Source organism: Salmo salar, chromosome 29 (assembly GCF_965601325.2).
Source record: "Salmo salar chromosome 29, fSalSal1, whole genome shotgun sequence".
In the NCBI taxonomy this organism is placed as follows: domain Eukaryota; kingdom Metazoa; phylum Chordata; class Actinopteri; order Salmoniformes; family Salmonidae; genus Salmo; species Salmo salar.
Genome location: NC_138319.1, coordinates 17,592,619 through 17,619,582, shown reverse-complemented (window position 1 = coordinate 17,619,582; position 26,964 = coordinate 17,592,619). Strand labels below are relative to the sequence as shown.

General features: G+C 42.8%; 1 protein-coding gene across 2 annotated transcripts in view; it reads right to left on the bottom strand.

The window, feature by feature from the left end:
• Positions 1-25,339, bottom strand: part of myo3a (myosin IIIA) — a 76,535-nt gene extending 51,196 nt beyond the window's left edge. For both annotated transcript variants that reach the window (XM_045710934.2, XM_082970717.1), the window contains exons 1-3: positions 25,232-25,339; positions 17,897-18,080; positions 13,869-14,003 (exon numbers count right to left, since the gene is read on the bottom strand). In XM_045710934.2, the coding sequence (XP_045566890.1) occupies positions 13,869-14,003; positions 17,897-18,080; positions 25,232-25,233 (321 nt within the window). In that variant the 5' untranslated portion in view covers positions 25,234-25,339. The remainder of the gene's footprint in view (positions 1-13,868; positions 14,004-17,896; positions 18,081-25,231) is intronic.
• Between the last annotated feature and the right edge of the window lie 1,625 nt (positions 25,340-26,964).

Here is a 26,964-nt window from a genome sequence, read left to right as displayed (position 1 = left end):
AAACGTTAGCTCTCTCTCTCCCAGCCGCACTGTTTGGTCTTCTAGAGTGCCCCATTTAACGCCAACATTAATTATTTTGGACATGTTGAAAGAGGCAGTCGCCACCGCTGGCTGACTAAAGAAGACGTGTGAAATTTCACACTTAGCTACATTGTTTTCTATTTGGGATTACCTAGATGTAGCATATTAGCTTATTAAGTTCTTGCATTTGAGTCACTTCAAGTCATGTTGCCAACTACTGTTACAGGTACACATCCAGAAATAGCTAATTCCATCAATACCCGCATTTGGCCCTAAACCAGAACCCATCAAATCAGAAGGAACTGGCTCTTCTGTCAACATTGGTCAAATATCCCCAGAGTTCAGACAAGTCTACACGTAGAAAATATACTTTAATGTCAGATATTGGCTTCGTTTTGAAACCTCATGGTTATCTCCCCGCGAGAGACTGTGAGCACAACATTATTACAGTTAGCTTTGGACAAGACATCAGCATATTTCCTCACATGTTGTATGGAAATGACTTGAGACTTAGGGGGTAATACTGTTAGCTGCCATCACCGGCTCCATCCCCCTACCTTCTGCTAGACTAGCTGTTGGATTTAAAAGTCTTAGCCTGCTATTTATACCCACAATAAAAATGGAGGGATGGTATGAAATACACAAACTAGTTACCACAACCGTAAAGTCATAAACTCCACCTATTTCAATCTATTTTCTTCAAATCAGATGTTAAACCTAACCTTAACCCTACCACACTGCCAACCTTATGCCTAACTCTAACCTTAAATAAAGACAAAAGCACATTTTTGTTTTGATGAATTTTTTACGATATAGACATTTTGACTTTGTGGTTGTGGTAACTAGTGGAAACGCCGATGACGATAGCTAACTAGTAGTAGGGATGTGAAGCTTTCTGAGCTCCATACTGGGTCATCATCATTGCTATACTGGGTCCTGTCAATCATTAGCTAAGAGCTGTCAGTGGGTACTATGAGTCATCACATGATGATCCCGCCTATAGGATATGTGGACCTTAACCAATCACCACAATGCAACAAGACAGCTTCAAAAGAAATGCATATTGTGAACCACCATAGTTCTTCTTTGTCAGCTCAAAGGTTTGGCCAGTATGCCTCGAAACAGAACAGGAGATGATCCAATACAGATCAGGTGCTGCTTTTGTCATGTAAATGGTTTAATGGATCAAAGACCATGAAAAAAAGAAGAAGAAAAGATGATGAGGATGTCATAAGTATGTATGCCCCCTCCCTCTCCATACCCACCTCTTTTGATTGGGCATTCCATTTTAAGCTTGGAGATGTTTTCTCTACAGGTGCAGCTAGTTATATTGAGCAGTATAATTGTGCAGATCTATGTTTACTGCAGCACAAAGCGATGTCTCCATAAAAGGACACAAAGATTTCTTGTAAGAACAGCCACGCAATTTTTTTTTCAACATGTACATATCTCACGTTTTCCTTTGTTACTTTTCAACTTGTAACAAAAAGGATGTTTTATCATCGTGTGTGTGTGTGTGTGTGTGTGTGTGTGTGTGTGTGTGTGTGTGTGTGTGTACGTGTGTGTACGTGTGTGTACGTGTGTGTGAGTGTGAGTGCATGGTGTGCGTGTTTGGTCCTCAGGCCAAGGTCTCTGATTTCTGACTGTGTTTAGTTTAAAGCCCTAACAAACAAAGCCATTATAGACCTCATTGTCAATTAATAACGGCCAGAGTTGGCGACGACTTGGAGTCAGGGAGAATAAGGATAGTGTTTTTAAGGGAGTAAAATGCAGGCTTGAAGACAACAGAGCTGAAAGACAAATAGTGTGTTTCAAAAAAATAAAATGACACATGATTAGATGCATGTTATTAGCACCTTATATGAAATGATTTCACAGCTTAAAGCGTAGAACAGAGCACTGGATTGCTGTTCAAATGAAGGTATTGGGTACACAAGGGCAGAGTGGCCGAGGGTTTGAAGCAGCGGCACACTATGATTGATATATGTGAGTAAAAAAAGCAGAGTGCCGGGCTATTTAAACGTCAGACCACGGATCCATCTTCTCAGCTCATTTCACAGACGGAACAATTATCTACCCCTATCATAGGGATCGCTGTCTCAATATTTATGTCTCCCGGTGTATAATGAACGCAATCTCCCCCCTGTTAGTTTATCTGCATTAAACATGCCATCGCTGCAATGATCCTTCATCATTATGGTGGGATGGTGGTCATAGAATTGATGGTTGCAGTGTGCTCCAATACTTATCATGCCAACGTGCTTCACGGTAATTGTTTGGTTGTTTTGGATCATTTTCATTGGTTTGAAAATAAGTCTGGACGATATTTAGCCATGTATGTAACAATATGTAAAAGCTGACGGCAACTGCCATAACACTGTGATAATGGCACTACTGTTGACACTAACCATTGTTTGGGCGTATTGCTGTTCAACTAGCTTACCTACATGAGAGTTTGCATTAAAGTTTAAGTCTGGTGTTATCAGCTCAGAGGTTATCCTTTGAGCTGTGATACTGAATGACATGGCTACAAGTATTTTTACATCGGCTTACCTTTACTCATTTCGCCACATCCCGCAATAACATCTGCTAAACACGTGTATGTGACAAATAAAATTGGATTTGATTCGACGACTTCCAAAAGCACCCACTGTAAGTGTAAGACAGGGTGTCATTAGGCACCGCATCTCTGTGAGGAACTGGAACCTCGACATTGTGTAGAAACTCAGTGAGGGGAAACAGTAGTAGTCAGGCATAGGTATAGCTAGCCCTGCACATAGGAAGTCACTCGTATCAGACAAACCATTATACATTTGTTGAGTAGCTGACCAGCACACACGCATGATTTGATTCTGGGTGCAGAGATTAAAAACATATGTGAAGCCAGAACTACCCAAGATGCTAGCATTATCCTGCCAACCACTTCACTCCCTGGCACTCGAGGCCTTATTTCCTTTTATACAACAGGTGGGTGTACTCCTGGATGCTGATTGGTTAAAACTTAATTCCAGCCGGTGTCTATTCCACAACTTACCACCGGCTAAGGCTATGACGTTAAAATGCCTATTTACTGTTCTATCTCACTGCGCAATCCACTGTCTGATCAGCCCAACCAGGCAATTTATAAACTTGATCTCCACCACAAAAAATAGCAGAGATGTGTATAAACGTTGCCGTCTATCTCTCCGACATTTGCAACATTGTTTCAATATCAAAACTCTAAATGCAGCTGGTTTGCTGTCATTCCAGCTTCAGTTTTATGTGATTGTGTTAGCTGTGTAGATGGCTAGCTCCTCTGAACAGTGTCCTGGCGAGAGAGCAAATATTCTATGCCAGGCAAAATCGCACATCATTAGCTCATTGTTATGGATGTATCAAAATAAATGTCACTAGAAAACAGCTTAATCAAACACAAATGCTGCACTTTGCTGTTATTCTGGCTACACTGTTTGACATGACTGTGTTAGCCGAAGTTGTCTAGCTAGTAAGCAAGGGATACGAATGTTGCTAGCCATCATGGCAACGAAACATTTAGAATGAAGGTCCATAGATTGAGAACGAAAAGACTTCACGACTGGGACTCGTCTCTGGCAACCTAACCGATAGAATGAACAACCAGCCGGCTTGGGTAGCAACCCTAGATTTGTGTCAGGACTATATCTCATGGAAGGATTAAATAGTATGAATAAATTAATCAAATGAACGTCTTTAATGAAAATATGTCAATCATTATTTGAATATGATGGTACACAACACCTGTGCCAATATATCCTCCGAACACCGGCTTCTCAGGCAGTATCACTTAATTAGCAATGTGTTATGTGCTGTTAGCGAGAAGAAGACTAATGTCCACTGATTAAAATGAAAATCATAAATACAACATGGGCACAGAATAGACAGCAATATCAATTTATGACTAATACGATGCTGGAAGAGCTATTAGTATCACAAAGATAATAATACAAAATGTAACATTGGGCTGACGTTATAGAGGTTGTTTGCATAATTGATAATAAGGGACAGAAACACTGCTTTGTGTGTTTTGCTTTCACAGACTGGAACATGTTCCGGGATTCTTCCGATGTCATTGAGGAGTACACCACATCAGTCACTGGCTTTATCATCAGTCACTGGCTTAATCAATAAGTGCATCGAGGACGTCGTCCCCACAGTGACTGTACATACATACCCCAACCAGAAGCCATGGATTACAGGCAACATTCGCACTGAGCTAAAGGGTAGAGCTGCCGCTTTCAAGGTGTGGGACTCTAAGCCGGAAGCTTAAAAGAAATCCTGCTATGCCCTCCGACGAACCATCAAACAGGCAAAGCATCAATACAGGGCTAAGATTGAATTGTACTACACCGGCTCCGGGCTTGCAAACTATTGCAGACTACAAAGGGAAGCACAGCCGCAATCTACCCAGTGACACGATCCTACCAGACGAGCTAAATCACTTCTATGCTCGCTTCGAGGCAAGCAACACTGAGGCATACATGAGAGCATTAGCTGTTCCGGACGACTGTGTGAGCATGCTCTCCGAAGCCGACGTGAGTAAGACTTTTAAACAGGTTAACATTCACAAGGTTGTGGGGCCAGACGGATTACAAGGATGTGTGCTCCAAGCATGTGCTGACCAACTGGCAGGTGTCTTCACTGACATTTTCAACATGTCCCTGATTGAGTCTGTAATACCAACATGTTTCAAGCAGACCACCAAAGTCCCTGTGCCCAAGAACATGAAGGCAACCTGCCTAAATGACTACAGACCCGTAGCACTCACATCCGTAGCCATGAAGTGCGTTGAAATGCTGACAATGGCTCACATCAACACCATTATCCCAGAAACCTTGCACTCCACACTGCCCTTTCCCACCTGGACAAAAGGAACACCTGTGAGAATGCTATTCATTGACTACAGCTCAGAGTTCAACACCATAGTACCCTCAAAGCTCATCACTAAGCTAAGGATCCTGGGACTAAACACCTCCTTCTGCAACTGGATCTTGCAATTCCTGACGGGCTGCCCCCAGGTGGTGAGGGTAGGTACCAACACATCTGCCACGCTGATCCTCAACACTGGAGCCCCTCAGGGGTGTGTTCTCAGTCCCCTCCTGTACTCCCTGTTCACCCATGGCTGCATGGCCAGGCACATCTCCAACACCATCATTAAGTGTGCAGACGACGCTACAGTGGTAGGCCTGAGCACCAACTATGAGATAGCCTATAGGGAGGAGGTCAGAGACCTGGCCGGGTGGTGCCAGAATAACAACCTATCCCTCAACGTAACCAAGACTAAGGAGATGATTGTGGACTACAGGAAAAGGAGGACCGAGCACGCCCCGTTCTCATTGACAGGGCTGTAGTGGAGCAGGTTGAGAGCTTCAAGTACCTTGGTGTCCACATCACCAACAAACTAGAATGGTCCAAACACACCAAGACAGTCGGGCACGAGGGCACGACAAAGCCTATTCCCCCTCAGGAAACTAAAAAGATTTGGCATGGGTCAGATCCTCAAAAGGTTCTACAGCTGCAACATTGAGAGCATCCTGACTGGTCGCATCACTGCCTGGTACGGCAACTGCTCGGCCTCTGACCGCAAGGCACTACAGAGGGTAGTGCGTATGACCCAGTACATCACTGGGGCTAAGCTGCCTGCCATACAGGCGGTGTCAAAGGAAGGCCCTACAAATTGTCAAAGACCCCAGCCACCCCAGTAATAGACTGTTCTCTCTGCTACTGCATGGCAAGCGGTACCGGAGTGCCAAGTCTAGGACCAAAAGGCTTCTCAACAGCTTTTACCCCCAAGCCATAAGACTCCTGAACAGGTAATCAAATGGCTACCCGGACTATTTGCATTGTGTGCCCCCCCCCCCCCCCAACTCTTCTTTTACGCTGCTGCTACTCTCTGTTTATCATATATGCATAGTCACTCTAACCATATCTACATGTACATACTACCAGAAATCAGCCTGACTAACCGGTGCCTGTATATAGCCTCGCTGCTGTTATAGCCTTGCTACTGTATATAGCCTTGCTAGTTTATTATTTACTGTTGTTTTTATTTCTTTACTCACCTATTGTTCACCTAATACTTAAAAAAAATGCACTGTTGGTTAGAGCCTGTAAGTAAGCATTTCACTGTAAGGTCTACACCTGTTGTATTCGGCGCACATGACAAATAAAATTTGATTTGATTTGATTTGATTTCAAAGACAGGACATTAAAGTTGAATTAAAGTTACTCCTAACTAAACTCCTAATTATGTTAGTTCATGGCTTTTTCATCATAAAGTACCAAGTAAATTTAAAAAGCCATGTGAAATAAGATCTTAAGAATTACATTTTTTTTTTTTAACTAGGCAAGTAAGGTAAGAACAAATTATTATTTACAATGACGGCCCAGGAACAGTGGGTTAACTGCCTTGTTAGGGGCAGAATGACAGATTTCTACCTTGAGGATTCGATCTAGCAACCTTTCGGTTACTGGCCCAACACTCTAACCACTAGGCTACTTGCCGCCCCGTAAATAGCACAGGTCCTTGGGTTTACCATTCAACTATGAGAACCAAAAATATCAAGGCATACAATTTAGGTCGACAATATTCCCAATTAGAGAATCAAATTGGTCCCTTTATTGGTATCTTTGAAGTTTTGATAGGGTTGATGTCTCAAACCTTCAATGGACCCAGATTGGGAGCAGAAGATGAAAGCTCCCTCATCTCCCCACATCCGCTATCTATCATAAAGGAGTCCACTAGAGAGACTGAGTTATAGCACAAGAGCAGAGCCCAATGAGGCCCAATGAGGAAGCAACAAAGTGAAGGATGCAATTTGTGCAGATCGTCGTCATAATGAACGGCGTGGCATGAGGAGAGGGGATCCTCTGGGTCACAATGAACCACGGAAAATTACAGTTCAGAAGGAAGGACTGTAACCATGGTGATTGCATCTTCTATCACCCATCCTCATCCCTTTGTATTTTCCCCTCTCCCTTTGTATAAATACACACACATGCACACACTCTCATACACACACTCACACACACACAGATGCACGCACGCACACGCACGCACGCACGCACGCACGCACGCACGCACACACACACACACACACACACACACACACACACACACACACACACACACACACACACACACACTGTGTCCAGAAACGCGACTGGCAGGCAGTGATTTCAGCCCCGTGGATTAGTTTCTCTCGGATTTGGGCCGCTGGCTTGTGGTTTTTGCATGAGGAAAGAGTTTGCATACAGATATGCAAAACACAGTGGGGATAGAGAGCAACCAAATAGCAAAGCTGACTGAACTTGCCCAAACACTGGCTTTGCTTTCTAACCCGCGGTAATTGTGCTCCACTGAAATACCTCAGGGAGCCCTAGCGAGGACTTAAAACAAAGGCACAATTGGTACATATCAACACCTGCCTTGTGACAGAATAGAATTTACTCTAACTAAGACTGCGGCCCTTGATTGGTATTCTTTGGAAGTCTGAATGGTGTGGTAACATTGTATTCAGAGTATGCTTATGCTGATTATGCTAACAGAAAACCTCTGTCCTCCTGCTGGTAACATTATTGGTTTGAAGTCCGACTTTCATTCAGAGAAGAGCCTGACATCTAAAGTCAGACAGGTGATTAAACGACCCTTCCACCGAGAAGGAAACTGAGGAGAGCCAGGCAGAAACATAAGCTGGCGATGTGAAAACTATCTACTGGGCTAGCATTACACAGAGAGGGGATAGATGATAATGTTCAAGCCCTCTGAGCTTGGATAACAGAAATGTGTGAGCTTTGTTCAAGCTTGGCTACTTTACCTTAGATTACAGACTTGTAAAAGAGGCTAGGGCTGAAGCATCACACAGAACACAGCGGCACGGAGAACAACATCATTTAAGAAGCAGGCCAACAAATAACCTTCCCTGAGGCATAGCAGAGAGGCCGCTTGTCCTGCATGCTTCGACAGCGGCTCACAAACAAATGCCGGGGACACACATGCACACACAATCACGTGCACACGCAAGTGCACATTTACATTCACAATCACACAACTCAAAAACGCACACACTTACACTGGCAAACACTGTTCGGTAACATACAGAAAATATCCTACATCTAGCCCTACATACAAAGATGTTATGTGATTAGACACAAATGAACACACAACTGGAATCTGAACATCTAACACAGACAGCATGTGTGACTTCTGGCGCTGTGAGCTTTCTCACCAGAGCCTCTTGGGCCAGCTGACCATTATTACCAGCCATTCATATTATATTTGAAACAATCTCTCTCGATCTTCACAGCAGGAACTCAAATTTGATGGTCAAATTTCAGACAGCACAAAGCTCAGCTAGTGGCACATCAGATCTCGCTAACACTTTCCTCAGACGCAGGTTGACCTCCATAACACGTTTGTCTGGAGCTTGGCATTCTGGGGGAAATACAATATAAAGGATGCAGAGCTACGGGCCACATTGCCTCTCACAATATCAACAAGGTCCCCCTTGAATTTTTCTCTCAAATAACACCGTTTTCATAATTGAGTCATGAAATTCACACTAGGTACGTTCAGAAGGATAAGGTTGTTTTTTATTTTTTGAATAAAAAGCAGCCAGGCAAAAGTCTCAGACTTCACTGTAGTTATTCTTCCTCTTGAGCCAGCCAAATACTGTGCTTGACTTGACATGTTGAAACGAGGAAATCCTTTTTAATCGAGGCATTACACTGTACTTACAGTAGAATAGTTAGTAACACTGACAAGCTTACTGGACTGCTGACATTGTGCCTTTGTTTTGCCCTAAAAACTCACTACTAAACTGTAACAACCCATGCTTATGTTTGAACAACATTTATACATGTTGATCTTTTAATGTTCATGGTTATGTGCGTTGTATAAAAGGGTCACCTGGGGATACCTGCTATAATCTTGAGGCACATTGCTCAGCTAAATCCTTTACCTGATGTTGAGTCTTACTCACACCAATACTGAACATAAGCTTCCCATGATGGGGCCTCCAGAGAAGGTATCCCCAACTCAGGTCCTCCAGAGCAGTTATGTTTTGGTTTTCCATCCATACCTTTCAATCAACGACTCTGGTCAATAAACTGTATTAATTGATCATTTAAAACCATTGACTGGAGAAGAACAGCAAATAAAGTGGTCCTTGACGGCCAGCATTCAGGACACCTATACCCTAAACACTACTGAGCTGAGCTGAGCCGAGCCAAGCTGATCTAAACTGGTTATGAATCCACAATAAGTTGCTCGAACTGTGCTGGAAAGGACAATGTGAAAACAAAATGCCTGAGCCAGACGATACAGTTGAAGTCGGAAGTTTACATACACCTTAGCCAAATACATTTAAACTCAGTTCTTCACAATTCCTGATATTTAATCCTAGTAAAACTTGCCTCTCTTAGGTCAGTTAGGATCACCACTTTATTTTAGGAATGTGAAATGTCAGAATAATAGTAGAGAGCATGATTTATTTCAGCTTTTATTTCTTTCATCACATTCCCAGTGGGTCAGAAGTTTACATACACTCAATTAGTATTTGATTGGCTTTGCCTTTAAATTGTTTAACTTGGGTCAAACATTTTGGGTAGCCTTCCACAAGTTTCACACAATAAGTTGGGTGAATTTTGAACCATTCCTCCAGACAGAGCTGGTGTAACTGAGTCAGGTTTGTAGGCCTCCTTGCTCGCACACGCTTTTTCAGTTCTGCCCACAAATCTTCTATAGGATTGAGGTCAGGGCTTTGTGATGGCTACTCCAATACCTTGACTTTGTTGTCCTTAAGCCATTTTGCCACAACTTTGGAAGTATGCTTGGGGTCATTGTCCATTTGGAAGACCCATTAGCGACCAAGCTTAAACTTCCTGACTGATATCTTGAGCTGTTGCTTCAATATATCCACATAATTTTCTTTCCTCATGACGCCATCTATTTTGTGATGTGCACCAGTCCCTCCTGCAGCAAAGCACCCCCACAACATGATGCTGCCACCCCTGTGCTTCACGGTTGGGATGGTGTTCTTTGGCTTGCAAGCCTCCCCCTTTTTCCTCCAAAAATAACAATGGTCATTATGGCCAAACAGTTCTATTTTTGTTTCATCAGACCAGAGGACATTTCTCCAAAAAGTACGATCTTTGTCCGTGTGTGCAGTTGCAAACTGTAGTCTGGCTTTTTTATGGTGGTTTTGGAGCAATGGCTTCTTCCTTGCTGAGCGGCCATTCAGGTTATGTCGATATAGAACTCGTTTTACTTCAATCCTATAGAAAATGTGTGGGCAGAACTGAAAAAGCGCATGCGAGCAAGGAGGCCTACAAACCTGACTCAGTTACACCAGCTCTGTCAGGAGGAAGGGGCCAAAATTCACCCACCTTATTGTGGGAAGCTTGTGGAGGGCTACCCAAAACGTTTGACCAAAGTTAAACAATTTAAAGGCAATGCTACCAAATATTAATTGAGTGTATGTTGACTTCTGACCCACTGGGAATGTGATGAAAGAAATAAAAGATGAAATAAATCATTCTCTCTACTATTATTCTGACATTTCACATTCTTAAGATAAAGTGGTGATCCTAACTGACCTAAGACAGGGAATTTTTGCTAGGATTAAATGTCAGGAATTGTGAAAAACTGAGTTTAAATGTATTTGGCTTAGGTGTATGTAAACGTCCGACTTCAACTGTAGATACTTTAGTACCTGTTTCCTCCAGCATCTTCACAAGGTTCTTTGTTGTTGTTCTGGGATTGATTTGCACTTTTCGCACCAAAGTACCTTCATCTCTAGGAAACAGAACGCGTCTCCTTCATGAGTGGTATTGTCACGCCCTAACCATAGAGAGCCCAACTTGGTCCGTCCATTATCACGACCGTGACAGAATATCCCACCAACGCAGGACCAAGCAGTGTGTTATGGAGGTTAAGGAGTTTTGGACATGTGAGGAAATCATGGGAGGTTGTGAGACACTTCCTTGGAAGGACACACCAAGGAAGGTGGAAGGACAGCGACGACGCCTAGGTCCGCGGCCACAGAAACCCCAAGATTTTTTTAGGGGGGGCACATGGAGCTGTCGGTCGAGCAGCGGAGAGTGCCAGAGCCCGAATGGGAGTCGGTGGATGAGTTTAATGAGGGATACCAGAGAGAGGTGTTAGCAAGGAGTATGCTGCAGCGCAGGCGTGCTGAAGAGCGAGTCTTCAGTCCAATGCCACAGAAACCCCAAGAAAATGTATTTGGGGGGCACAAGGGGCTGTTGGTCGAGCCGCGGAGAGAGCCAGAGACCATTGGTGAGCTGATGGAGATGTTGGAGGAGAGAGAAAGAAGGGAAATGTTAGTTAGGTGTGTTCTGCACGGCATTCGACCTGAAGAGCCTGTCCCCAGTCCAGTACGTCCTGTGCCTGCTCCCCGCACACTCCCTGAACTGCATGTCACCAGTCTGGTGCCACCTGTACCGGCTCCACGCACTGGGCCTCCAGTGCGCCTCCCCAGTCCGGTACGTCCTGTGCCGGTTCCTCACACTCGCCCTGAAGAGCGTGTCATCAGTCCGGTGACACCTGTGTCAGCTCCCCGCACCAGGCCTCCAGTGCGCCTCCCCAGCCCGGTACATCCTGTGCCGGCTCCCTGCACTCATCCACCAGTGCGTGTGTACGATCCGGAGACTCCAGTGACGGTCAACAGCCCGGAACTTCCAGCGACGGTTCACAGTCCGGAGCTTCCAGTGACGGTCAATGGCCCGGAGCTTCCAGTGACGGTCAACGGCCCGGAGCTTCCAGTGACGGTCAACGGCCCGGAGCTTCAGGTAACGGTCAATGGCCTGGAGCTTCCAGTGACAGTCAACGGTCCGGAGCTTCCAGTGACGGTCAACGGCCCGGAGCTTCCAGTGACGGTCAACGGCCCGGAGCTTCCAGCAACGATTCACAGTCCGGAGCTTCCAGTGACGGTCAACGCCCGGAGCATCCAGTGACGGTCAACGGCCCGGAGCTTCCAGTGACGGTCAACGGCCCGGAGCTTCAGGTAACGGTCAACGGCCTGGAACTTCCAGTGACAGTCAACGGTCCGGAGCTTCCAGTGATGGTCCACGGCCTGGAGCTTCCTGCGCCGGTGCCATGGCCGGAGCCTTCCTCTGCGCCGGTGCCCTGTCTAAGCACGGCGTCCAGTCCCGCTCCATGGCCGGATCCTTCCTCTGCGCCGGTGCCCAGTCCAGGCACGGCGTCCAGTCCTGCTCCATGGCCGGAGCCTTCCTCCGCGCCGGTGATCAGTCCAGGCACGGCGTCCAGTCCTGCTCCATGGCCGGAGCCTTCCTCTGCGCCGGTGCTCGGTCCAGGCACGGCGTTCAGCCCGGCTTCAGGGCCAGATTTGTGGTTTGAGCAGAGGCTACGTCCCGCACCGAAGCCACCACCGACGCTAGATGCCCACCCTAAACCTCCCTATCAAGTTTCAGGTTTTTGCGGTCAGAGTCCGCACCTTTGGGGGGGGTACTGTCACGCCCTAACCATAGAGAGCCCTCTGGGTTCTCTATGGTGTACAGGTCAGAGACTGACTAGGGGGGGTTCTAGCGTTTGTATTTCTATGTTGGTGGTTTGTATGGTTCCCAATTAGAGGCAGCTGGTAATCGTTGCCTCTGATTGGGGATCATATTTAGGTAGCCCTTTTTCCGACCTGTGTTTGTGGGATATTGTTTTGTGTGAGTGCATTCAGCACCACGTAGTTCACGTTCGTTGTATGTTTATTGTTTTTTGTTTAAGTTTTCACTGCAAATAAAGATGTGGAACTCAACACGCTGCGCCTTGGTCCGTCAATTATTACGACCGTGATAGGTATGACGGCTGCGTGGTCCCATGGTGTTTATACTTGCATCCAATTGTTTGTACAGGTGAACGTGGTACCTTCAGGCGTTTGGAAATTGCTCCAAGGATGAACCAGACTTGTGGAGGTCTACAATAATTTTTCTGAGTTCTAGGCTGATTTATTTTAATTTTCCCATGATGTCAAGCAAAAAGACACTGAGTTTGAAGGTAGGACTTGAAATACATCCACAGGTACACCTCCAATTGGCTCAAATGATGTCAATATGCCTATCAGAAGCTTCTAAAGCCATGACATAGTTTTCTGGAATTTTCCAAGCTGTTTAAAGGCACAATCAACTTAGTGTATGTAAACTTCTGACCCACTGGAATTGTGATAGTGAATTAAAAGTGAAATAATCTGTCTGTAACAATTGTTGGAAAAATTACTTGTGTCATGCACAAAGTAGATGTCCTAACCAGGTTGCCAAAACTATAGTTTGTTAACAAGATATTTGTGGAGTGGTTGAAAAATGAGTTTTAATGACTCCAACCTAAGTGTATTTAAACTTCCGACTTCAACTGTATGTTGGCGATTGCAGGGTAGTATAAAAGGTGTAATGAACTTATATTTGCAGTCGTGAAAACAGCCCCTGGACACCCAGAATATACTGCACTCAGCCAGACAAGAGCAAAATCAGCTGTCCACACTGATTCAAATCCCTCTTCTGCTTCTCTCAGCACGACACAGGTTGAGCCAATGACACCAGAGCCCATATGTCCTTCTATGGGAAAACTGTATGTTCAGACCTCCTGCTGGATCTTATACTGTTACATAATACCTTCCCCCCGACTTATCCCTTCACCACTGTGCTGTCTACCAAGTATAGAGCCGACTAGTTGAACAAATCTATCATTGACCAAGGCACTTAACCCTAATTGCTTCTGTAAGTCACTCTGGATAAGAGCATCTTATGATTGACTCAAATGTAAATAGTTAGTCACATTGATGTACAGCAAAAAACATTGTGGGCTTTACCTCAAGAACTAGCCACAACTGGTCCCCGTTTTTGACATCCTTCTGGTAGTACATCCCAAAGAATTTAACCACATTGGCGTGGTCAGAGAGAGCCTTGAGGATGTTGTATTCTGCTTCAATCTCCTCATCGATATCCTGGAAAACAATAACCAACATGGGTCAACAATGTAAAAAGACAGAAGACTTACCATGAATCCTCAATTACCTATCTGTAACAATTTGGTGTTCTGCAGCCAAATCTTATGATAAATTGTTTTTGTCATGTTATGTATTCAATCATATGCCAAATCACAATACATGCTCGCATCACAAAGAGGAATTAAACAGTCGTAACGGAACCAACAGCTGTGGTTACTAAAATGTCATCTCAATGCTTACGAATCTGATCATCTTTAATGAGTGATATTGTGCATGTACTGCATGCTTGTGTTCTCTGCAGAAACCTATCAACCGATTGATTAAAAGGATGCTCCTCTCAGAGAACGGTCTATAGATAATTATTCTTCATTAATGAAAAACAGTAACAAACTCTCTACAGACTAATGAGACAGTTATTAAGCTGATGCTAGAATTTAATGGATAAAAACAACTGTTCATTACGCTTTCACTTAATAGTGCCATTCATTGTACCTGGAAAAGCATATGAACACAACAAGAGTTGCATAATCTACTTAAACCTTGTCCATGTATAGCGTTGAGTATCTGCTTTTGAAAGAAACCATTGTTAGGAATTGTAAACACTTCTAGTGCTTACTGAACTACATGGCCAATAATAAAAACATTTTACAGTCAAGTAGCTACTGTAGTTGATCTTTTCAAATTTTCTTTCAACGTAGCAATGTGCCGTTTGTGTCATATTTTTCCAGCATCTCACCGGATTTCATTTCTCAAAACTGAGTGAGAGGAAGAAAATGTTAGCTCGATTTTATAGCCATAGCAACCACGTTCACTTTATTTTCTTTAGATCAGTAATGAAATATATGTTTATGAATGAACAATGAAACATTTCTCTCTTTCATGTAATTTTAGGACCTTGAAAGCACAATCTAGGTAAATCTACAGTTGATGCTTTGTGTTGTTAACAAAAGAAGGGGAGTCTGATATTAAGCTATACAGAGAGAGAGAGATGGAGATAGATAAAATATATAAATTGATAAAGAGAAAGAAAGAGAAAGAACAATTCTAATGAAGAGGTTGGGGAAGTCTGTTGTGGAGACAGAAGACTGACTGAGAGAGAGAGAGAGAGAGAGAGAGAGAGAGAGAGACATATAGAATATGAAATAAAGAAAGAGAGAAAAGATTGATAAAGTGACAAAGTGTGACCAAACAGAAGACAGAACCTCAGAGGAGAACAGAAGCCAATAAGATAGACTTTAAATTTGCAGTTTAACATGTGAAAATCGGATTTTCACATTGTAAATTGCTGTTTTCATGACACCATATTTTCACATGTATTAAATGTACAGTTCACGTGTTAACACCACCTTTTCTCACATGAATTGTAATTTCACATGTGAAAAACAATCACGTGAAAATCACATTTGCAGTTCCACATGTAAGAAAACTCTTAATGTGAAAATATCACTTTCACATGTGGAATTGCAAGTTCACATCTGAAAAACATTAACTTGTGAAAATCAAAGTTTCACATGTGGAATTGCAAGTTCACATGTGGGGGTGAAATAATGTTATTCTCCTCACATGTGAAAAGGTGATGTTAACATGTTGCAGGAGCAATGTTTTCTACCTGTGTATAATAATTCAAGTGCGTAAAAAAAGAATGATTTATTTTTCCTGAGCCATCCACTCCATTTTTATTGTAGTCCTCCATGGTGTTGCACTGATATACATGTATACTATGCGATACCACAAGGGAAAGGCATTTGGAGTGTTTCTTCTTCCTACGTTGGTCCGTGATCATTGGAAGAAGTCCAGTGAAAAGAACAGCAAAGCGATCTCTCCATATCTTCTTATTTCTTTATCCTGTTTTCCAGTTTGTACACATGGTTACATTTTCTAAATCTAGAGATTACATGTTTAACAAAATTGTGATGAGATTTCTGGTATTTTTGTTGTATCCTCTTATTGTTTTGACCAAGTGATAACAAGCTAGCTAGCTAGTTAAATGTAGTATGCAAGTCAATGAGAACAAGATGGCGTTTCTGAGGATTTTTTATTTCCATTATAAATGTTTTTGGCTCTTAAATATACAGCACCAATCAAAAGTTTGGACACACCTACTCATTCAAGGGTTTTTTCTTTATTTTAACTTTTTTCTACATTGTACAATAATAGTGAAGACATCAAAACTATGAAATAACACATATGAAATCATGAAGTAACCAAAAAAGTGTTAAAGAAATCAAAATATATTTTACATTTGAGATTCTTCAAAGTATCCACCCTTTGCCTTAATGATAGCTTTGCTAAATCTTAAATATACCTGATTTTGCTAACTGTTACTTTGGACAAAATCAAGACGTCAATACTCTTTTTGTAAAAAAAAAGCTTAAATGACAGCTCAATTCGAGAAAATTCTGAATTTGCTATTAATCATGATTAATCACAGCAAATCCTGCGATTAACTCATTTAAAAAAAATGTATCATTTGACAGCCCTATTTTTTATTGAACAGTCAATATTCTGAGATTGAGAGAAATTGATAATAAATATACTGTAACGTCTGTTTCCCACTCCCACTCACACTCTCAAACACATAGATCCCCTGAACGCAGCTCACTTTCCAGCCCACTTTCCAGCTCACACTCTCAAACACGTAGATCTCCTGAACGCAGCTCACTCTCCAGATCCCAATCACCTGAATTCTGATCACCTGTATGTCATTATCACACACTATTTAGTTCAGTTCTTTGCACCCCATCATTGTAAGATATTGTTTGTTTTGTGAGACACGTCTATTTGGAGCGCTGGGTTTCCTGCAATTTAATCCTCCCGTGTATGATAGTTTTGGCCTGCCTCACTAACGACGCCTTTTCCCTGCCTGTACTTTAGCCTATCAGATTTCCTGTTATCAACCTATTGCCTGAACTCCTGGATGACGTTACTAGCCGTTTCCCTGCCTGTACTGTTGCCTTTTTGGACCCCCTGTGTGTGACATTTACATTTACATTTCAGTCATTTAGCAGACGCTCTTATCCAGAGCGACTTACAGTAGTGAATACATACATTTCATGCATTTCTTTTTTGTACTGGCCCCCCGTGGGAATCGAACCCACAACCCTGGCGTTGCACACACCATGCTGGCGTTGCAAACACCATGCTCTACCAACTGAGCCTGGCCCTGGACCCAGCTACCTGCCTCCTCCTGTGGTCCGTTACAAATAAACACCTGCTGCACCCTGCACTTTAAACCAGCTCTCTGTCTCCCATTGTGTTCATTACATATACATTGGAAGAGAAATCCAATATTGGCCCTCTTGATCAAATAGTCAAGACATTGGCTTCTCCTGTGGGAGACACGGGTTCCAAAAGCACACGTGAAACTTAGAATAGCACATGTGAAATGTTGGAAAACCATGCGTCTGAGTCATGTGAAAAATGTATGTGAAAAATCTTTGTGAAACTTTACACATGTCTGAAAATGTGCAATTTATTTTCCTCACGTGACATTTTTGTAATGTGTGAAAAATAAATGGGAAAATCCATGTGAAACTTGTCTGGAATCCACGCGCGTGACTAATGTGTCATTTCTATTCATCGTGGATGACGGCCCAGGGCCTGTAGCTCCCTGAAACTCCCCACATGACAGGTCTGGGGCTACAGGTAATGTGATGTGTCCTCACTATGGCTCCCCAGGACCATAAACATACCGAAGGCTACTACCGGCCAATCACACTAATGCATGGTAAGGACAACACCTGCATGGCATGAAAGGACATTCCTATTACTGGCCTACTTAAAAACCAAACCCCAACATGCTCATTTCAAAAACATGCTCATTTCAAAAGCATGCACCTCGACATGCAGACACACATACTTCAGAACCTAAGTAAGGAAACATTACTCACATGGATGGGGTCCAGTATCTTGACAGCTGCTTTGCTGCCATCGATCTTGTTGAGTACTTTATAGACTTTGCCATAAGTCCCTTTCCCGATGGTCTCGATGATCTCCCAGGTATCTGTCGGATCAGGAAATGTGTCGAAGATAATCGATTTCCCTGATTGTGGAAACATCTTCATGAGAGATCTCCTGGGAAAGAGAGGGGTAAAGGAATAACATGGCCATTGTGAATAAACATTTATTTGTTAAAGCCCCAACTTTTCATTCTGTGAATGAAATAAACAAAAGGGCTACCAATCTTGGCACATCAAATCAAATGATTCACATCTTTCCATATAAGCAATATGTCTCCAGTCTTGGCAGTTCGTTCTACATATTTCCTTCCAATTGTGGTTACCATGGTTGCATTCTTCCATTCGTGTGTCTTGTATTTTCCTTAACCCCTCCCCACATGCCAGTTCAAATGACGAAGAAGGTACTGGATGGATGGATGGATGGATGGATGGATGGATGGATGGGTGGGTGGGTGGATGGATGGGCAGGCGGGCGGGCAAACTTGTTAGCCAGGCGTGTTATTTGTGTCTTTATAAGTCCATGGTCTATTTCTGGTAGTCAAAACAATAGTGTAGTCCTGGGCCTTCTCAAATATTGGTTCATGTAAAGGAAAGCGATTGTAAAGGATCTGTAGCTTTATCTCTCATTAGATTTGTTACTGCAGTGTTTATCCTTGTTGGAATTGCACTGAGATGATTGTAATTGTAAGGGTTGTTCACAATGTCCTGAGAACATTACTCAAGGATACTTGATTACCTCAGATACAGTGTGCATAGGCCTTGCACTTTGAACATTGGAGTGGATCTAATTGGGTTGAAACAGAGCCAATGTTTTAGGTTTTATTTATTTGCACCAAAGAAAAGAAGTGAAAGACAGAATAGATGAAAAAAAACTGGTAAAAACATTGTGCAAGTGAGGTGTTTTTTCAATCAGTTAATCAAAGCATATTAATTATAATTGTACATGATATACTCAGGATACAAGAAAAAACATGTGTGTGTGTGTGAGTTAGGCTATATGGAGTGGATTATTATGTAGTTTCAGGCTGACCCCCAGTCTTCGCTTTAAGTTATTGAGGGATGATGAGGTTTTGGCAATGTGAAGATAAGAATTCCAGAGTATGGTACCTCTGTATCTGATAGAGAATTGACTATGTGAGGTGCGGCAGAGAGGAGGATGAAGGTTATCGCAGTGTCTTGTGTTATATAGATGGATTTCAGAATGAACACGGAAGAATCCATTGAAGGGTTTAGGTAAACTATTTGGGAGGTATGAGTATTTGTAGATGAAAGTGCATAACTGGCGTACATTAATGTTGTAAATAAACAAGATATTGAGTTTCTTAAACAAAGGTGCAGATGGAGCCAGGTAATTAAATGTATTTTGAATGATGAGTAATTCGTGTAGGTAGGAGGCATATGTACTGGCCCAGACAACATTACAGTTAATTAAGCTATAGAGTTAGGAAGCAGGCCTGATGAACCAAACCACTAATCTTTCTGATGATATCAACAGATTTCATCACTTTGCTACAAACAAATGGAATATGATCATTCCAGGATAACTTTTCATCAATTAGAACTCTGAGGAATCTAGTGGATGTGACTTGTTCCATTTTAATTCCTACCAACTGAGATTCTGGTTCTTTTTTATTATTTTTTTTTTACTATATTTCTTATGCATACTAGTGAATACAATAAAACTAGATTTTTTTTCTTCACATTTAAAGATAATTTGTTTATCTGGAACCATTCAGAAAATGTGGACATACCTGAGTTGGCTTCATTAATTAGTGAATCAAAATTCTTGTGTGTATCATCAGCAAAGAGAATAGGAAGTACGGTAGAAGACACACCAGCAAAGTCATTGACATAGATTAGGAATAAAGAAGGTCCAATTATTGAACCCTGTGGCAAACCACCGGATATCTTGGTCCTGGTAGATGCACAGCCGTTTGCATAAACAAATTGTTCTCTATCATACATATTGCTACATTATATCACCAGCTATCTGTGGGACTCCCAATGAGGGCCAGTTGTGATACAGCCTAGATGTAAAAAGACCAAGTCCATATTATGGCAAGAACAGTTCAAATAAGCAAAAAGAAACCACAGTCCATCATTACTTTAGGATACGAATGTCAGTCAATGTGGAAAATTTCAAGAACTTTTAAATTTTTTTCAAGTGCAGTCACAAAAACTATCAAGCGCTATGATGAAACTGGCTCTCATGAGGATCGCCACAGGAAAGGAAGACCCAGAGTTACCTCTGCTGCAGAGGATAAGTTCATTTGAATTACCAGCCTCAGAAATCGGCAATTAACTGCACCTCAGATTGCAGCCCAAATAAATGCTTCACAGAGTTCAAATAACAGACACATCTCAACATCAACTGTTGGAGACTGTGAATCAGGCCTTCATGGTCCAATTACTGCAAAGAAACCACAATTAAAGGACACCAATAATAAGAAGAGACTTGCTTGGGCCAAGAAACACGAGCAATGGACATTCGACCGGTTGAAATCTGTCTTTTGCTCTGATGAGTCCAAATTTGAGATTTTTGGTTCCAACCGCTGTGTCTTTGTGAGACACAGAGTAGCTGAACGGATGATCTCTGCATGTGTGGTTCCCACCGTGAAGCATGGAGGAGGAGGTGTGATGGTGTGAGGGTGCTTAGCTGGTGACACTGTATGCGATTCATTTAGAATTCAAGGCACGCTTAACCAGCGTGGCTACCGCCATTCTAAGTAAGAATTTGTTCTTAACTGACTTACCTAGTTAAATAAACATGAAATAAAAAAAAATTAAATTAACAAAATTAATTTACCAAATAAGGCTATCTTCTGTATACCAACCCTACCTTGTTACAACACAACTGATTGGCTCAAACACATTAAGAAGGAAAGAAATTCCACAAATTAACTTTAAACAAGGCACACCTGTTAATTGAAATACATTCCAGGTGACTACCTCATGAAGCTGGTTGAGAGAGATCAAACTGAACTACAGAAGGGAAATGTTACTTAATGTAATCCAAGGGATTTCCATCAGTTTTCTACATTTCCTTTGACAGAGAGGAACCCACATTCACAAAAAAAGTGTATTAAATTCACCTGAAATAACATCAGGATCACTATATGTTATATTTCCAACAATAAATTCAGATGGAATAGTTGTAGATGCCTTTTCCTTATTCAATAGTTGATGATATTCCAAGTTGACTTTATATTATTTAAGGATTTTTGAAATTTGTTTGTAAAATATATTTTCTTGGGATATCCAAAGTATATGAGTAAATGTGTTCTTATACTTTTTGTAATTTGCAGAATTCAGGGGAGAGGTGTCACAGTTTCTGTTTTATTTGATTGTTGTTTCCTTAGGTTACCGCTGGAGGGCACCCTTACCTTGTTTTCTAGTTTCCAGGTTACCCTGATTATTACTTATTGGATTCACCTGTGTTTAATTACCTTCTCTGTTCACCTGGTTGCCTTGTTTATTTAGGTTCCTCAGTTGGTCTGGATCTTTGCTTAGGTCTCATGTTTTATTAGTGTACTCTTGTGCGGTTGACTTGTTTCTGTTAAGACTCGAAGTAAAAGATCTGGATTTACCCTTACCTCTGCTTGCTGTGTTTCTCTGTGCCTGGGTTCGAGTTCGTACAAGCATTATTGTGACAGTAGACCTAAGCCAACAATGGACCCAGCAGAGACTTCTCAGTCGTACGAGGAACATTCCGAACTTCAACATTTACGGTCGGCTCTCACCCACCATGGAACTGTGATTGGCCGCCATGAGGCGCGGATGCAGACATTGCCGGATGATTTAAGAACTCTTGTGTCCGCTCTGCAGACAGGACAGACGGGAGCGATGGCTGCTGCACCTGTGGCTGTTCCTAATCCTCCACTCCCTACCAGCTCAGCGTCTTCCTCCCTTTGGGAGCCTCATCTCCCGGCACCGGAGCGCTATGAGGGGCATCCTGGGAGGTGTTGTGGGCTCATGCTCCAATGCTCTCTGGCCTTCGAGCTGCAGGCATCAACGTTTCCCACCGAGCGTTCCAGAGTGGCATACATCATCTCCTTGCTCTCAGGACGGGCTCTGGCCTGGGCCACGGCCATATGGGAGCAGCAATCGGACGTTTGTTTTAATTGGCAAAGCTTCACCCAGGAGATTAAGTGGGTTTTTGAACACCCCATCAGTGGCATGAACGCTGCTCAAAGACTCATTGCGCTTCGGCAGGGCAGCCGGAGCGTAGCTGATTACACTATTGACATTCGGACGGTCGCCGCTGAGAACGGTTGGAATACAGAGGCACTTCACTTAGCCTTTCTGAACAGACTCAGCGAGGTTCTCAAGGATGAACTGGCTTCCCGGGACAACCCTGACACTCTGGATGAGCTTATCGTTCTGGCCACCCGGATTGACAACCGGCTTCGGGAACGTTGTTGTGAGAGGACGGAGGGGTTCTGAGTGGATTCAAGTGTTTCGGGTTCCGCTGAGGGAGCCAATTCTTCACTTGTTCCACTGCCTTATGCTGCGTCTGCTTGTCCTATACACCATCAGAGTTCTCAATTCGGCTCTGGTTCTCCTTCAGAGGAGCCAATACAATTGGGACTCACCAGACTTTCTGCTCTGGAGAGAAGGCGCAGGATTAAGAAGCAACGTTGTCTTTACTGTGGACAGTCTGGACATTTCCGTGTCTCCTGTCCCGAGCTGACGGGAAACGGGAGGACTCGTCAGTAGACGGGAGAATACTGCCGCGTCAGATACAGTCTCCAGCTGCCAAAACGGTACGCACCTTGCTTCCGGCCAACCTGCAGTGGGACAATGGGCAGTTGGACATTCCTGCTTTCATAGAAACTGGGGCTACCGGGTGTTTTCTGGATCGCACATTAGCTCTCCAACAGGGGCTGCCCCTAACTAAGCTGGACATTCCGTTGTCGGTCACTGCACTGGATGGAGTGCCCCTAGGGTCTAGGAAGGTGAAGCAACTCACCATGCCTATTCAGCTACGAGTTCTGGATTGTCATGTGGAGTTTATCCAGTGAAATTTGGTGGACTCTCCTGAGCTAACCCTGGTTCTTGGACATCCGTGGCTTTCTATCCATAATCCATATCCATATCCATAATCAAATTGACTGGCCCTCGGGAAGAGTTCTGGGATGGAATCATTCATGCCAGTCCACCTGCCAGCAACGCTCTCCACATCTTTCTGGCCCTGCTCATCTGGAGGCTTCCGATTCTCCTGTTCCCCCAGCTGGGGATGACAAGCCTGATCTTTACCGCGTACCTTCGGGATTACTGGGATCTGAATCAGGTCTTCAGCAAACGAAGGGCCAGCGGACTGCCTCCTCACAGGTCCTACGATTGTGCCATTGACCTCCTGCCTGGCACCACTCCTCCGAGAGGAGGGCTGTATTCTCTCTCAGGTCCAGAGACTCGGCCATGAACAGTTATATTAAGGAGGCGCTGGTGGCTGATTTTATTCGGCCGTCCACTTCACTTGCAGGAGCGGGGTTTTTCTTTGTTGGAAAGAGGGATGGGGGATTATGTCCCTGTATCGATTGGACCATTTTCCTGTCAAAATGTAACGAGTACTTTTGGGTGTCAGGGAAAATGTATGGAGTAAAAAATACATTATTTTATTTAGGAATGTAGTGAAGTAAAAGTAAAAGGTAAATAGTAAAGTACAAATACCCCCAAAAAATGACTTAAGTAGTACTTTAAAGTATTTTTACTTAAGTACTTTACATCACTGTGCGTGTGTGAGTGGGAATGAGTCCTAACACTTTAGACATTGAGAACACTAGACACACCAGTACTGAACAAATGACTGCCCTGTTAGCGTGGGCCAAGAACTCAGGGGGAAGGTTCTCTGGGTCCATTACACGATCAAAGGCTTCCAGAACAAAACCTAATGTATGATCCCTCTAACATCAGAGACAACAATGGGATAGAACAGGAAGGCCTAAATAAGCCTACTGTCTTGGTGTAAGGTGAAAGACCAAAAGGTGATTGTATCATTCCACCTGGAAGAACTCTCAGTTCTTTGACGGTGTACTTTGATGACAGCCGCTTGCCAGCAATGTTCAACAAATTGTATAATACTGTATTAGTGAATGGATGGATGTACTATAGTTTGGGTATCTGAAAAGGCAACTAGACATACTAGGAAAGCTCTAAAAGACTAACAACAACAAACATTTTGAGGAAATAATGATCAATACAAAGTGCTTACTAGTACAGTGCATTCGGAAAGTATTCAGACCGCTTGACTTTCTCCACATTTTGTTATGTTACACCTTATTCCAAAAATGATTAAATCGTCTTTTTCCTCATCAATCTACTCACAATACCCCACAATGACAAAGCAAAGTAGGTTTTTCAAAATTTTTACAAATGTATAATAAAAAAAAACCCGGAAATATCACATTTACATAAGTAATCACACCCAATTGTATAATAAGGCTATAATGTAACAAAATGAGGAAAAAGGAAGGAGTCTGAATACTTTCCGAATGCACTGTATCTCAGCCTAATTAGCCTATAAAGATACAGCTCAATTTAAAAGCCTATAGGTGTCCGTGCATGCTGTCAACTCCTCCAGTCACTACCTATGTGGAGGTTGCATCCCACTGTGAGTTTCCTTAAACTTGGATGTTTGAAAAATAAAGCAAGGTTTGTATTCTGACACACATTCTATAAATTCACACAGCAGGGGTGTATGTTCCCATTTCCAACAGCATCCAGAACAAGCGTCAAAGCAGTGATATCAGTCCCAATCTCTAGAGCAGAGGACTCATCATTTTACCTGCAGCCCCAGTTGGTCTTCCATCTCCTGAATGGGGGCTTTACACTGCATGACCTACAATCAGAGGAAGATAATGGGAGCAAGATAACCCTCCACCATCCCAGAAAACCAATGATACTGTAGTAACCAAAGAAAAAGATCCAACCAACATTCAAAGAGCCATGTCTGCATGCAAGTGCATATAAAATGTGGTTTAGAAAAAAATATACATTTTATATGCACTTATATGCAGACATGGCTCTTTGAGTGTTGTTTGGATCTTTTTATTTGGTTACTATCGTTTGTTTTCTGGGATGGGGGAAGGCAATCTTGCCCTATTATCTTCCAGTAAATTACAGCTCCACTAATACCTGACAACCACACACAGTACACTTCCATGGGGCCAAATTTCAGTCAGGCCAAGGTTATCCCCTGGTCAAACTCACAAAACTTTGTCTATCTAATCCACAACAACACCAAAACCAACAACAGAAAAAACTTACATCGTTTTGTCATTGTGCCTGGGGACATATTTTGGAGGAGGATTAATCCATTTTCGGTGAATTCGGTTAGCTTCGAGGGAGTGAGAGAGGGAAAGCAACTATGAGTGTAAACAACAGAGGAGGAGCTAACCAGCGCTAATCTCGCTAGCAATCCCCTCGCTCCTTCCATTGGAAACAATCTCTAAGTAGTAGGAGATATGTCAGGATTAAGAGGAATTAGCCAGTTGCAACATGAGCCTTTCCCCATATAGATGCTCATTCATACACAAAGCAAAGCTGATTAGTGCAACCTTACAATATGGTGCCTGCTAAAGACACAGTGCCATCCCTTTCTCTTCTTGGTGGTCTTGTACAGAATTTACTACTGAGCATTATATTAACTCTATTGTATTTAATTCCTGTTATCCATGTACAGTGTTTTGTTAGGATAACATATACAGTACCAGTCAAAAGGTTGTACACACCTACTCATTCCAGTTTTTTTTAACTTACTTATTTTTAAAATGTTCTACATTATAGAATAATAGTGAAGACATAAAAACTATGAAGTAACACGTAAGGAATCATGTAGTAACCAAAAAAGTGTTAAACAAATCAAAATATATTTTATATTTGAAATACTTGAAAGTAGCCACACTTTGCCTTTCCTTCTTAATGTGTTTGAGCCAATCAGTTGTGTTGTGACAAGGTAGGGGTGGTATACAGAAGATATCCCTATTTGGTAAAAGACCAAGTCCATATTATGCCAAGAACAGCTCAAATGAGCAAAGAGAAATAATGGTCAGTCAATGCGGAAAATTTCAAGAACTTTGAAAGTTTCTTCAAGTGCAGTCGCAAAAAGCATCACGCGCTATGCTGAAACTGGCTCTCATGAGGACCGCCCCAGTAAAGGAAGACCCAGAGTTACCTCTGCTGCAGAGGATAAGTTCATTAAAGTTACCAGCATCAGAAATTGCAGCCCAAATAAATGCTTCACAGAGTTCAAATAACAGACACATCTCAACATCAACGGTTCAGAGGAGACTGTGTGAATCAAGCCTTCGTGGTCCAATTGCTGCAAAGAAACCACTACTAAATGACAGAAATAAGAAGAAGAGACTTGCTTGGGCCAAGGAACATGAGCAATGGACATTAGAATGGTTGAAATCTGTCCTTTGGTCTGATGAGTCCAAATTTGAGATTTTTGGTTCCAAACGCCTTGTCTTTGTGAGACACAGAGTAGGTGAATGGATGATCTCCGCATGTGTGGTTCCCACCGTGAAGCATGGAGGAGGAAGTGTGATGGTGTGGGGGTGCTTTGCTGGTGACACTGTCGGTGATTCATTTAGAATTCAAGGCACACTTAACCAGCGTGGCTACCACAGCATTTTGCAGCGATACGCCATCCCATCTCGTTTGCGCTTAATGGGACTATCATTTGTTTTTCAACTGGACAATGACCCAACACCCCTCCAGGCTGTGTAAAGGCTATTTGACCAAGAAGGAGAGTGATGGAGTGCTGCATCAGATGACCTGGCCTCCACAATCACCCAACCTCAACCCAATTGAGGGTATTTGGGATGAGTTTGATTGCAGAGTGAAGGAAAAGCAGCCAACAAGTACTGTAATCAGCATATGTGAGAACTCCTTCAAAACTGTTGGAAAAGCATTCCAGGTGAAGCTGGTTAAGAGAATACCAAGAGTGTGCAAAGCTGTCATCAAGTCAAAGCGTGGCTACTTTGAAGAATCTCAAA